At 33.3% G+C, this 15,693-nt stretch overlaps 1 protein-coding gene and 1 long non-coding RNA gene across 2 annotated transcripts in view; one reads left to right on the plus strand and one right to left on the minus strand.

Annotated features, from left to right (window-relative positions):
• LOC149477156 (uncharacterized) overlaps positions 1–15,693 on the plus strand; it is a 145,457-nt gene that overhangs the window by 35,757 nt on the left and 94,007 nt on the right. The window lies entirely within an intron of this gene.
• Positions 45–6,504, minus strand: LOC149477161 (serine protease 27-like). The gene is made up of 4 exons (XM_089710843.1): positions 6,374–6,504; positions 3,874–4,126; positions 3,403–3,585; positions 45–301 (listed from the first exon to the last, which is right to left on the minus strand). Exons 1-4 carry the CDS (start codon positions 6,502–6,504, stop codon positions 140–142), a joined length of 729 nt encoding a protein of 242 aa, XP_089566969.1. The 3' UTR covers positions 45–139.

Raw genomic sequence — 15,693 nt, forward strand, 5'->3', positions numbered from 1 at the left:
TGAAAAAAAAAATATTGTATTTAAAAACAGACGAGGTTCGATTCTTTTTTGTCCTTTCCCTTTTGAGCAAACAACCGGTTTTTTTCGAAACAGAGATTTGATAATCATCCTTGAACTAATAAATTTGCTTCATCTCCAATTAAGTTTCCAACATAATAGAATCAAGCCAGAACCGCGTATTTTCCTGTGAGACTCTAGTAAATAACGTCGGACTGGGATGGTTGAGGCATGTGTCAGATATCCACCCTGAAGTGATGCCCCAGAGAGTGTCATCTGCTATTATGGGAGCTCCGACGTCTGGCTGTAAAATACATATTTAAAGTGCAAGGGCGGATCCAGCCTTAGTGCCAGGGGGGGGTCACATAGACGTGGGCAATTTTCAAAAGCTATATTTTGGTAATTTAATTGATACGTAGATTTAAAAAAAATTGGTCAAGTGCGAGTCGGATTCGCAAACCAAGAGTTCCGTACAAACATTTTTATATGTTTTAATATTAAATTTATGCTCTTTGCAATTTTTCCTTTATCTGTGCTATAAGACGTAAGTTTCTATTAAATAAAGATTAAATATCAAGATTCTGTGTTCACGGGAAGTACCCTCTAGGTTTTGATTCCTGGCAACACTTGCGAATGTTGATAAGCATGAAATGTATGTTTTAGCAATTTTTCCTCCATCTGTGCTGACATTGCTTTTAACCATATTTCAGAACTCTGTGTTCACGGGAAGTAGTACAATACCTATAGATTTTGATTCCCTTGCGATAATGTCGAAATTTGCGATAATTTACAGCATAAACGTCTGTATCTTTTGATTGCGTTGGCTTATAAGTTTGATTTTTTCACAGCTTTAAGGAACCGTAGATTTGAGTATTCGGTATGAATTTCAGATTGATACCTCCACGCGTTCCTGAGAAAAAGGGTCTTGACAGGCAGACAAACTTGAAAAATATATATTTTTTGCAATTATTCTTGTAATTTGTATCTGTACTATAAGATGTTGCTTTGTACCGAATTTCAAGATTCTGAGTTTACGGAAAGTACCCTGTAGGTTTTGAGTTTTGATTCCCTTGCGAATGTCGAAATTTGCGAAATTTTTCGGCATTTACGGCTGTATCTTCTGATTCGTTGACATAGAAGTTTGATTTTATTATAGCGTAAAGGTATTATAGACTTGAGTTTTTGGTATGAATATCAAGTTAATACATGTCAGTTACTCAGTTAATACAGCGTTCATGAGTAACAGGGTTGTACCTAAGTTAAAAAATTTTAAAAATATTTTTTTATATTATAATCTAAGGAAAAATTCATGCTTTTCGCAATTAGTAAACAAAGTCGTTGTCTCTGTGCCTATGTCCCTATGTATGATTAAATCTTTAAAACTACGCAACGAATTTCGATGCAGTTTTTTTTAAAGATAGAGTGATTCAAGGGGAATAGTATATAATTTATAAGGATTTAGAGAAAGCGGGCGAAGCCGCGGGTGGTAAGCTAGTCTGCGTTATAAGACGTTTGATTGTACTAAATTTCATGACTCTGTGTACTCGGGAACTACCCTGTAGGTTTTGATTTCTTAGGGAGTGTCGAATTTTGCGAAAAATTTCAGCATTTACAGCTGCATCTTTTGATTGCGTTGGCTAATACGTTTGAATTTTTCACAGCATCAAGGGACCGTAGACCGTAGGATTTCGACATTAGCAAGGGAATCAATACCTGCAGGGAGCACCCTGTCGCGTAAACACTGTCTTGAAATTGAGTAAAAAGTATCGTGTTATAGCACAGATGTAGTAATAACTGCGAAAACCCTAATTATTTAATTAAATTAAATAAAAATATACATGTATTTAATTGATATTCACATCAGAACTCAGGTCTATAATAACTTAAATCTTATTTAATTCAAATTCTATGTCAACGCAATCTGAAGAAAAAGTAATTAGAGCCGCATATTCTGTAATTCGCAACTATACTATCATCAATCAAAACCTACAAGGTACTTCCCGTGAACACAGTCTTGAAATTTGGTTAAAAGCAACGACTTAAGCACTTACAAGCACAGATAAAGAAAAAAATCCTTTAAACAAAATTGTAAGATACAACATAATGAAAAAATATGTTTGCTCGGAGTCCTCGGTGCGCGAGTCCGACGCGCATTTGGCCGATTTTTTGTTGTAATTTGACTGTATTTTCTATTGTTCATTTAAAAAAAATTTTGCTATTTTATGTCTTATCCACGAACTGGGATATTTCGATATTTGAGGTTTTGTGTGAAAAGTGTAACAGCAAAAGTTGTAGAAAAAAAATTAATTACATACAACTTTACCATTACACTTTATTCCGCAGTTATAGATTTTAAAAAAAATCGAAAAACCTGTTTTTTGTCCTTTAATTTCGACCTCGACCTGTGGTAACCTAAACCTAATAAACCCTAATAAACTTTTTCTATAATTTTTGTTATATTCTCTTCCGTTACCGTTTGTAATTGATTTCATTGTTCTATATTACTTTTATGTCTCAAAATTCAATAAAAACATCATGTTGAACAGTATTAATTTGTTAATTTAAAAAAGTTAATATTAAATTAGTGGTCCACTTAGGTCGTGGACCTAGCCCAGGGGGGGGTCATGACCCCGTGACCCCCCCCCTGGATCCGCGCTTGTTAAAGTGAAGTCCTATGTTCCCTAGTGGGGTAAGGGGCAGATGCATACACATCTGTTTCACTGATCGATTTTTTTAGGGACAAGTAGGTGATTCTGATTCCTACCAGACCGAGAATTTTTTTTTCTTCGTCTCCACCGGGAATCGAACCCAGGAACAGAACCAGAAATATTTAGGGTGTTGTTTTTAAAGTGAAATTTCTTTAGGCGCGTTGAGACTGTTTCAAGGTCGCGTCATGGCAATACCGTCACGTCATGTAGTGACGCGACGATTTTGGTATCTTTGAGTTTTCATTTCTGACACGTGTGCTTAGCACACACGCTTTTTTATCTCTACTAATCACTAATCATGTATCTGCTATTTATCGTACACTTACGGATAAAGTAAGTGTGGACTGACATGGCATTTTGTATTTATGTCTAGACGTGTTATCAGTCTGTTTATTCGAAAATAAAAACAAATTAAAAAAACTTCGCGAATTCATAAAGTACAACTTGCAAACAGAATATTTTCTCTCCTTAAAGCATTTCAAGTTGTTAAATAAACGATTTTTAATAGATCAAATTATTTTTCTTGGTTTTATGACAAGAATAAATACACTTACACAAAAAATATATAAATAAGATGAAATAATTGTATTGTCATCGATGCTTGATAAATATAAAAAGTTACATTAAATTTGTCGATAGCAAACATACCTACAGAAGCTAATAATATAGGCGTGTAATAAATTAAAATAATACTTACAATACATGGGCTGTGATGGGTCACAATGGGTTCCAAACATGACGTGGAATGTTCCAGACTCTTGTTCGAGTTTGAGAGCATTCTGTGGCACTTCTTCCAAGGTATAAGCTTCTGTGTGGACACTCGCATGCTGTTGTGTTTTAATCTTTCTTTCGCTGAAGCTGGCAGAACTTGGTTATTGACCTGTGAAGTCAGAAAAGTCTTTAGGAGTTAGCCATAACGTACGTGGACATGAGTTTTTTGTTGGTAAAAACGAAGTAAAAGCTTATTAGGTCACGTAAAAATGATATAATGTTTTCAAAATATAATAGCAAGATATCCGATCTAATTTAAAACATATTATTAAAATAGTTTTTGTCGCAAAATCCTTAAGGAGTTCACTTTATCAATGGAAATTCGAAAGTAGAATTACGAATAATAAAAATAAAACCTCTCAATATTGTATTCAAATACACATAATATTTTACTCACAATAAGCCTTGGCCAATACGTCGTGTAGAACTTTCCAGAAGCAATTTCCACCGCTGATGATATAGCTATAGGTTTCATGTGTTCAGTGAAAGCCACGGGCTGCGCTAGTCTTATTAAAGCAATGTCGTATTGTGGTTCCTTATACGTGTAGAGAGGATGTACTTCGACACCTTTTAGAGCTACTAAAATGCCTCCTTTCTTGCAATTCACTGAGCCGAGACGAGCTCGAAATAGTTTGATGGATTCACGAACGCTGGAATGAGGAATATAATCTATACCAATAAGCTGAAGAGTTTGTTTGTTAACGCGCTAATCTCAGGAACTACTGATCCGATTTGAAAAATACTTTCTATATGTGAAAAATTATATATGATGAAAAATTGTTTAATAAGTGTTAGATAGCCCATTTATCGTGGAATGCTATAGGCTATAAATCATCGCGCTAAGACCAAGAGGAGCGGAGCACTGCGGGTAAAACCGCGGGGCACAGCTAGCTATACTATTTGGGCAATTAAGACTGATAAGCGACACTATATAAATAGGAAGTTAATTCTTTGTATTCAACAAGCTTATATTAGCTTCACCTGTATATATAACATATGTGTTATATAACCGACTCATTTAGTCTCGATTTTGACAGTTTTTAATACATAACATAACATAACAATGATCGCTGGCAATTTATTTTTAAGCTATTGCATAGCTTCTATCGTGGGCCCGGGGACCGAATCCAGAAATTTAGTAACGAAAAACCTCCCGCTCCCCACTCCGACGGGCACGGAGGAGTGGCTTGAAGGCATAGCATGCAATAGCTTTACCACGGCAGTCCCCGAGTGCCACACGTCTTTTTTTCTCATGTTTTTCTTATTCGTTCGTTATTTTTTTGTATTGTGTGTGATGTAATCACTAATCAGCAATTGAAATTTTGGTATCTAAACGAGCAAAGATCGTTGATAGTTCTTTAAATATTTTTCAGTTATCACCTCTTTGGGAATAAACAAAATTACCAGTTGGTAGGTACCACCAGAAACTACGCAGTTGCGTAGTTTCTGGTGGAATATTTTTTCTTGATTTGATGTAAATGTTATTTGTACGGTTTCTATATAAAACTAGCGGTCCGCCCCGGCTTCGCCCATGGTACATATTTACGTTTTCTCTACATAAAAACCATCCTCGTACTTCAAGGAATATAATAAAAAAAGAATTATCGAAATCGGTTCAGCCGTTCTCGAGTTATGCGCTTACCAACACATTTTGCGATTCATTTTTATATATAAGAAGATTAAAAAATTAAAGTAAGACATAAGAGCATTTAGTAGGCAATAAAACGAAGAACAATATCAATATTTCACTTCTTTAGCGAAAAGACCACACAGGGGGTTATCAATTATTATCAGGAGTATTATTTCCAGTATGTTGTTTGTGCGTTTAGCCGTAAATAGTTAGTGACTTATCTGTCATTGACCACACTGGAAGAAACCTCACCACACTGGTAAACCTCGTTATTCGTGATTTTTTTGAAGTGAAACTTTTTTATCGGGGTTGGAAAAAAATTTAGTGTAACATTTTTTCGTTACGCGTGACATTTTTCCGTTACGCGCCATCTTTTTCTTATCCCTACCACGCGTGATTCGACGTATTTCTGTAAAGTTGCATATAGTAAATTATTTTTTGAAAAATAAAATCATGAAGAAGTTTTAACTACTTCTTACGTGTGTACACTAGTACACGCACACATTTTGCACGCCTCATAAGCGAAGCGTTGAGGTGGGTACTACTGTCACTTCGCGCAAAACATCTGATTTTTCAAACTTAAAATGTCTTTATGTATCATACATTGCACTTGTAAGATAATACATACACACACATATTAAGAAAAAACACTATTTTTAACGTTCATGATATTTTTGATGTCATTTTTGTTATTTAAACTAGTTAAAAAACAGTTTAAAAAAGTTCTGTCTTGGACGTCCGTGTGTCTGTATGTGCGGATCCTTTTTCTTGTTAACACGATAGCGACCGAAATACTTTACTAATCGAGTCTTTTTTTTTCTCTTACGCTTGAGTATGCTCAGGAATAGAACCCTTTCATTTTTCAGGGTCTGATTCGATATGGTTTAATTGTTAATAAATAAACAAAAATAATAATTAATAAATAATTATTAAAAAAAAATTATGAGGCGTGCACTTTTGGATTTTCCAAATTTTTTTTCTTTATTTAAGGAGTTTAGTCGGAAGTCGATTATGTCGCTCCGTATGTCCACAAAACATTAAATTGGCTCTGATTTACATAAATATTAACTAGCTTATATAGCTATTACAAAATCCAACCTTAGTTAGTTAGACTACTTAAGTCATCTGTAGGTCTCTCTTTCGTTCAGTTTAAACACTGTTATTCATGTTATTTCTTTGTTCTGTACTATAATTTGGTGCACACTAATTTTGATTTCGTCTTAATATATTACAAAAGACTGCATAAATGTATATATTATAGACTTACTTATAAAACTCTCCTGCAGCTGTGAGTATCCATTTGGAGTCAATCAGAGCACCAGATGCGTAGTGCGACTGTTTCTTCTGAATTGAGACGGAAAAGGGATAGCTGGAGTTCCTAATGTTTTGGCTGTTCATGACCTTTGGTGGATTTGTAACTGCAGAATGTGAAATAAATCTAATCTAAACATTTATTTATTCAATTAGACTTCTTATAAAGGCGCTTTTGAATCGTCATAACATTTTTTAACATCACCACCGATTCGGAAAGCAGTATCTATGGAGAAGAACCGGCAAGAAACTCCATAGTTAACTCAAAATATCTAGGGATGTAAATCACATTTTTCATCGTCTAACCAAACTTATTTCTAGGGATGATTTCTCGTTTATTGTGGGTAGGTATATCTGTATAAATATAAATAAAATATGTTCAAAAATATATTGAGTAAAAATTAATGAGCAGAGGTAACTATAAACAATGTATAAACGTGAATAATTAACATTAGGTTATGTATCAACCTTTGATCGTCATTTTAATTAATATTCAAATACATTAATGTAACTATATCTAAATATATGACTGGTTTAATCGAAAAATAATTCACTTGATACAGTGGTAGACGGATAATGGATTCAATTCCCGGTGGAGACGAAGAAAAAAAAATGTTTCGGTCTGACCTACTTGCCCCTAAAGAAAATCTATCAGTGAAACAGATGTATAATGCATCTGCGCCTTACCCCGCTAGAGAACATGGGACTTCATTTAAATTTTAATACAATAAGGACTTACCATTATTCTTCTGTTCACTAACTATCTCCTTCTTTAGAACTCTCTTTGGTTTTTCCCAAACACTACTATTGTAAACTTCGTTGCTTTCAGAATCTACTGATGCACTTGTATTACTATTTTCATTGCTTTCTTCATCATAATCTTCACAATTTATTTGATAAACCATTATTAAAATAACAAAGCTTACTCTTAAATAATTCATTTTTACCTAATCTACTATAATATTAACGATTTAAATCAAGATAAAACTGTAGACAGTAGAAAAGTAAAAAATGTACAGTGCGCTTTCGAGTCAAATCATTTTCGGTCTATTAATTCAAAGTTGATGTACAGGTGTTAAATAGAAATGAGATTAAAATAAGAGAAAATAAGAATATCGTCTTATCGTCTTATTAAAAGACAAAGGAGTGCATTGTATTTGTAGAAATAAAAGAAATAGTGAAGCATTGTTCACATTATTTTTAAGATATATTCGCACCTGATGGTTGATTCGTTTTTTTGCAGTTTTCAACGAGTGTAGTCTGATTTTCTTTCAACACCCATACCACAGACTAATAACACAATAATATACTACGTATACAACCCATACTAATATTATAAAGCTGAAGAGTTCGTTTGTTTGAATGCGCTATTCTCGGGACCAGTACCTAGTCTGATTTGAATAATTATTTCGGTGTTAGCCCGTTTATCGGGGAAGGCTAAAACCTATATTATCATCTTGCTAAGACCAACGGGACGGCACAGCTAGTTTTCTATAAATCACTAGTTAATTATAATCTTTTTATTTATATAAGTGGATTACTTTATGGAGAATGTTCCAACTTTTCGAGAAATAATATAACATTCGTATTTGGAGTTTTTCTAATTGCAATGAAGCAGTATTTTTCTACACTAATATTATAAAGAGGAAAACTTTGTTTGTTTGATTGTAATTAATAGGCTCATAAACTACTGGACCGATTTTGATGAAATTTGGCACAGATAATCTTTAGACCCTCAGAAAGAACATAGGCTACCTTTTATTGCGAAATATGTACCACGGGCGAAGCCGGGGCGTACCGCAAATTATTTTATACTCTCGCAATGTTATGGTGCAAAAGCTTCACATACTTTAGGTTCGAAAAATTACATTTTTCGATGGAACTTTCTGTTTAGTGGTTTGAAAAGCTACAAAAAACTAAAACCGGTTCTGATACATCATCGACAGGTATTATAATTTATACCTACTTTGTATAAACCGGTCCTGGTTTTTTGTAATATTAATCGAAATAAAGTTGGACCTACTGAATTGTGCGTTCCTTTAAAAATTTTAACTTAATAATGCAGTTCCATCAATAAAACAAAGTACCTTTATATTATGACTAGCTTTCCGCCCGCGGCTTCGCCCGCGTTTTCAAAGAAAAACCCGTTCCCGTAGGATTTCCGGGATAAAACCTATCCTATGTCCTTTCTCGGGTATCAAAATATCTCTATACCAAATTTCATGCAAATTGGTTCAGTAGTTAAGGCGTGATTGAGTAACAGACAGACAGAGTTACTTTCGCATTAAATTTATAATATTAGTATGGATTTTAAGTTAGTATGTTAATTATTGTATTCAGCCGACTTCTTTAGACAGTTTAAATTCGTACAAGCACATTCGTACCTAAGTATCAAGTATTGGTGACAATACAATAATTCCATGAGTTACGTGTTTTTTAAACCGACATTTATTTAATACTAGCTTTCCACCCGCAGCTTCGCCCGCGCAGTCAAAGAAAAACCCGCATAGTTCCCGTTCCCGTGGGATTTCCGGGATAAAACCTATCCTATTTCCCGGGGTAAAAAGTAGCCTATGTCCTTTCTCGGGTATCAAAATATCTCTATACTAAATTTCATGCAAATTGGTTCAGTAGTTAAGGGGGCGCATAAAGCAAAATAACCAATCTTCTATTAGATGATACGTGTAATATGCAAGACCAAATCTAAAAAATTAAAATATATATCAAACTAGATGATATGTTTAACGATTCTGTTTAATCAAAAACATAAAATATTAAAATTGACTCGATAAAAAAAAATCACCAAGTTAGCTCTAATTTTCACACTTTTACGTTTTCTACTTGACATGGTAATACTTATTATGATTTTTTTTTCATAAACAATTATATTAAAACATTTGCAAGATATTTGTCAGAGCATTTTGTGTAATTATTTTTAGTTTTGGTTTTATCTGCGATAAACCACTTTTATCGTGACAAAATCAAACGTTTATCTCGAGAAAAAAAGAGCGCCAAAAGTGGTTTATCGCAGATAAAACCAAAACTAAAAGTAATTACACAAAATGCTCTGACAAATATCTTGCAAATGTTTTAATATAATAATTGTTTATGAAAAAAAAATCATAATAAGTATTACCATGTCAAGTAGAAAACGTAAAAGTGTGAAAATTAGAGCTAACTTGGTGATTTTTTTTTATCGAGTCAATTTTAATATTTTATGTTTTTGATTAAACAGAATCGTTGAACATATCATCTAGTTTGATATATATTTTATTTTTTAGATTTGGTCTTGCATATTACACGTATCATCTAATAGAAGATTGGTTATTTTGCTTTATGCGCCCCCTTAAGGCGTGATTGAGTAACAGACAGACAGACAGAGTTACTTTCGCCTTTATAATATTAGTATGGATTATCTGACCAGTTTTTGCAAATCATCCATTTTGAAAAAAAGCAAGGATAGCAACATTTTCAGACAAAGTCAAGTGGACTTTTATCGTATTCACGAAAACACACGATTAAGTTGGTAATCTGAAGCAGACGATTTTATCTTAAAACGTATTGTCTATATTATCATATGTAATATGTAATGTGAAAGATTTTCTTGTCCATCACAATGATGATATTTGATATTTTGCAGACAATAATATTTCAAATATCATCCTTGTAATAATAGCAGATACAACCAGATGACATAATACATAATATATTATGTACATGGACAACTGGACGCAGATTACAAAATAGTTGCTACGCATCGTGTCGAGAACGAAGAAACCATGCTTATACTCACCATATACTACTAGTATAATACAGGGTGTCCCAAAAAGTAGTGATATACTGAAGCTGGGAGGTAGAGGACTTAGAGGGCTATCCGAATCACCCCCATGTATGTTATGCGATTTTTCGTACTTTCGGAGTTATGACGTTTTTCCAAATTTTTCATCTATCGCCGAGTACGATGAGATTTTTATTTATGGTGACGTGAATTATTGCGCTAGATGCTTGATTTTTTTTTGTGTGCTAAGCTGAAAGATAGGCCAATTCAGTATGGTAACATTTACTATCGTTAGATCTTCGAATGGAATAAAAAAAGAATTAAATGCCAAGAAAGATAAAATTACCTAGTATGTTCATAACTTCAAGGGCCCATAAAAAAATAAAATCACATAAAAAAGGTTTTCCATTTGGCTTTTAAAAACTTGCTCTATCGATCAGGTAGCTACCCTGAAAATTTCATTTTATTATTCAGAAGGCTTCAATCGAAAAATTGAAATCTAAATGTGGTAAGTGCAAAATTTTTATTAACATGATGATCATTAAAACCAATAAATAGGTGTTTAATTACCAGAATTTTTTTAAAATAGCCCCGCTGTTGCTCAATGCAAGTGCGACATCACCGTAAAAAGTTGTCTTTTAAATGTCTGAATGCTCTTTTATCATTTTTAATGGTTTCTTCTGCTACTATGAATTTCCGGGTTATTTCGTCCAAATTGTGGCAGTCTCTCGTCTTTGTAGTATCCCCACGGAAAAAAATCAATAGGGTTTATGTCCGGAGACCGTGGAGGCCAGGCTAAAGGGCAAAAATACCCTGAAAGATGGATTGGTCGTTGCAGCCTGCGCATGCGCCGGTGACGCCTGCTTTAAAGCCTGGCCTCCACGGTCCAGACCTAAACCCCATTGATTTGTTTCAATGGGGATACTAAAAAGACCTCGGCTACTTGAGAGAATGCCACAATTTGGACGAAATAACCCGGAAATTCATAGTAGCAGAAGAAACCATTAAAAATGATAAAAGAGCATTCAGACATTTAAAAGACAACTTTTTACGGTGATGTCGCACTTGCATTGAGCAACAGCGGGGCTATTTTAAAAAAATTCTGGTAATTAAACACCTATTTATTGGTTTTAATGATCATCATGTTAATAAAAATTTTGCACTTACCACATTTAGATTTCAATTTTTCGATTGAAGCCTTTTGAATAATAAAATGAAATTTTTAGGGTAGCTACCTGATCGATAGAGCAAGTTTTTAAAAGCCAAATGGAAAACCTTTTTTATGTGATTTTATTTTTTTATGGGCCCTTGAAGTTATGAACATACTGGGTAATTTTATCTTTCTTGGCATTTAATTCTTTTTTTTATTCCATTCGAAGATCTAACGATAGTAAATGTTACCATACTGAATTGGCCTATCTTTCAGCTTAGCACACAAAAAAAATCAAGCATCTAGCGCAATAATTCACGTCACCATAAATAAAAATCTAATCGTACTCGGCGATAGATGAAAAATTTGAGAAAACGTCATAACTCCGAAAATACGAAAAATCGCATAACACACATGGGGGTGATTCGGATAGCCCTCTTGGTCCTCTACCTCCCAGCTTCCGTTCATCACTACTTTTTGGGACACCCTGTATACTACTATCATATTTTATCTGTGCCTGTACGGCTGCCCAAAAAGACGTTCTTTTTGAGTAGATTTCTGTTCCTGTTACTAATTTCAGAACTGAAGAATAAGAGAAAAGAATTATCGAAATCAGTCCACTCTGTCAAAAGTTCTATCGTTGATCGTATTAACGATTTTAAAAAAATACAGTCAAATTGAGAACCGTCTCCTTTTTTTTTATTTATTAATATAGAAAGTTTTAAAATACAGGTAAGTGTGTCGGTTTTTAAGAATCGATGCGCAGCAACTAAAAGATGTGAACATAAAATTAGTCCAGTCAAATCAAGTTAGCTTATTTCCCATACATATTATACGCCCGCTGAAAGACAATTTGCAGCTCGTGCTGTGCAAGGGATTATGACGTTTGGTAAAGTAGTTATTGAGATCTGGAAAAAGAATGGGAACTATATTTTCTATCACCAAAATTTATATCTGTCATCAAGTTGTATCACCTAATAAATAGATCTATGACCACTAAATATTTTCGTTCTCAGATAAACAAAAATTGTTCCCAGGTATGAATTATCAAATTAATGTTAATATATGTGTAAAATAAGAGATCGATAACCAATAAAATTATATTGCATTACATGAATATAAACTTCGTTCTTATAATAACGGTTTTGTTACTTAAATAATAGCTCTGTGCTCAGAATGGTAGATCTGTCACCAAATAAATCGATTATCGATCCGACTGCGACTCCTTTTTATTTGATATTTTGTCACCAATACAGTAGTAACATTTTATTTCGTTCAGATATTAAATTAATAGTATTCGTTACCGATTTAATAAGTACATCAATTTATAATTTTAATGAAAAAATGATCAAAGGGGCGGAGACAAATTGGCGCGACAAGCTGATTATTCAGTGGTTATTATTTTTAAGAATAAATATTGATTATTTTAACTTTAATTAAGTTTTTTTTTTTTTTTTTTTTTACTCTAGTTTTATCTAGATACTATTCTGCTTACCATAAGCCAGCTATTTTACACCAGCGCTGATTGTTCAGTGGTAATTATTTTAAACAATAAATATTGATTATTTTGACTTTAAATGTTTTATTTACTACTCTGCAAAAAATTTTATTTAAATATAATTTATACTACCAGTGGAAATTTAGAACCTTGGGAGTCTAGTTAAGTAGGAGAATCTTTTGGTTGAAACGATGATGACAACCCTAATTTTTTATTTGAACTTAATGCAATTTTCTAGTAACATAATATGATTTATTGGTGATCTCTTTAAATTATTTTGCTTAAATACTTATTAGGACACACCTATTATAATACATACAAAAACATTTATTTGGTACTAGACCTTATATCTCAGGATTTTAGGTGATTTATTGTGGAACTGATTTTGCATTGTTTGGTGACTACATTTTGGTGACAGATCTACTATTTTGAGGACAAACCCTATTATTTAAGAAACACAAAACTAATTAAATTGGTGATAGCTTAAATGATACCCAAAAAGAATTCCCAAACCGTGTACATATTCATGAATACTCTTACTCTTCAAGGATTTAACTCTGTCGGATTTTTACCAGATTTTTTTCTATTTTAGTATTTATGAAATGTCGCTTTCCAAATCCTCTTTTTATATATAAAACTCAAAGGTGACTGATATAGTGATCTATTTATTTATTTATTTATTTATTTATTTATTTATGATGCACCAACAGTAACTCAATTTGTAACATTATATAAATAATCGTACATAAAGTCTTAATCTAAATTGGCTACTAATTATAGGTACATACAGCATTACTTCAGAATTGGATTGAATTTAATATTTAATCTAAATAATTATACACAGAAAAAAAATGTTAGATGTAGTGCAATGTGAAAACAATATTGTCAAAAATAATTGTCGGAATTCAATAACATTTTTACAGTCATTCAATAACAGATTTTGAGGATTAACGATTTAAATCTATCAATGCACAGCCCAAACCACTGGACGTATCGGGCTGAAATTTGGCATGCAGGTAGATGTCATAACGTAGGCGTCCCCTAAGAAAGGATTTTGAAAATTCATCCACTAAAGGTGATCAAATAGGGGATGAAAGTTTGAACCATGAAAATTTATCTTTTCCACGCAGGCGAAGCTGCGGGCAACAGCTAGTACCTTTATATTTTTGCAATAAATAGTGCTTATACTTATGATTAATGTCGGCATTTTTATAGATTAGAGTTTAGACTAATGAGACCTTTTGTATGAACATAATAAGCACGTTGAATCATACGTTCTTAAACCTACCTATTCGCCTATTAAAATTGCTAATTTTAGAACCAAAACGACTTAAGTATTTTGTGCAAAAATTCACGTTTTTTCCTAACAAGAACTTTATCAAGTTACACAACTCGTGACATCACATACGGTCAATAGGAAATTACCGTAAAAATCTTTGATTAAACATAAATTTGCCTAAATTAAATATGTATATTTGTTTAAATTAAAATTGTAAATATAAATAAAACAAATATTTCACCATAATATAAATGATAACATTGTTTGTTGGCAATAGCGTATGCAAATATTTGTAGTTTTACCAGTATAAAGTATTATATTATCTTAGGTATTACAATGTATATCTACTATCGAATAACTTGCATTTTATTATTTGTGTTACGTAGTAACGATAAAAAACCAAGGTTATGGCATTTTTATGAGGGGAAATCTTGCATAGATACCCCCTGGTGAAGGAGAGTTTCTGTGTTCCCGGTAGTGAACCGGTAGCTACTAGAGAAGCGCGTACCATCCAGTGGCGGATTTATAGATTTGCCGCCCGTATAGGCTATTCAATTTTTGCCGCCTCTAAATTTTTATATCTTAGTCCACAATCATACTAATTTTCTATCAATAAAATTTCAACTTTATAATTTGTGCTCCATCATCCTCGTTACATCAACTTTTCCCATATAGTTATTATTATTGAGAACTATGGTACCGTGTTAGATCCTTGATTATTTTTACAGCAAAGAATTATGGTGGTACTACCATCTTAGACCACATCTTATCTTTCCATCAGGCGAGATTGTGGTCAATCGTGGCGCTTCCCTATCCAATACAATACAATAAAAAAAAAGACGGGTTGCACTCCGGGAGTGCCGGCAGAAGTGAAAACTTGATTATTAACGTTGAGCATGTTTGATATTTTGGAATGGTATCCGTCTTACGCTTTTTCGATCAGGTCACGTGTCCTGACGCGAGTTTAAGATTTTATACCCATTACAGAAAAAGTGCTCAACGCCGCTAAAGAAGTTTTCACTTCAAAAAGTCGTGGGCTATGTCGGATTCTAACCGACTTTTCATAACACAATTCTAATCCGGGTATTGGTTGGAATTCTTCCAGGACCAGAAAATTCTACCGATCTACTGACTCTACTGTATGATCTTCTACAAGTAGTTTAAAACAAAGTCGATTCCCACTGTCTGTCTGTCAGTCTTTCACTATGTCTTCCCCTTTGAACTTTATAACTACGCAATTTTGATACAATTTTTTTATAGAGAAGTTCAAAATAAATGTGTTTTAGAAAACGCAGCTCGCAGGCGAAACCAAGAGGGGAATGATAGTAATATTATATTACAACTAGCTGTTGCCCGCAGCTTCGCCTGCGTAGATAAAAAGATAAATTTTCATGGTAAAACTTTCATCCCCTATTTAATCCCCTCGGGGGATGAATTTTCTAAAATCCTTTCTTAGGGGACGCCTACGTTATGACATCTACCTGCATGCCAAATTTCAGCCCGATACGTCCAGTGGTTTGGGCTGTGTGTTGATAGATCACTATATCAGTCACCTTTGAGTTTTATATATA

This window comes from Colias philodice, chromosome 25, assembly GCF_061535455.1.
Source record: "Colias philodice isolate Cphi_HAF_F1 chromosome 25, ilColPhil1 Martin Lab GWU primary, whole genome shotgun sequence".
In the NCBI taxonomy this organism is placed as follows: Eukaryota; Metazoa; Arthropoda; class Insecta; order Lepidoptera; family Pieridae; genus Colias; species Colias philodice.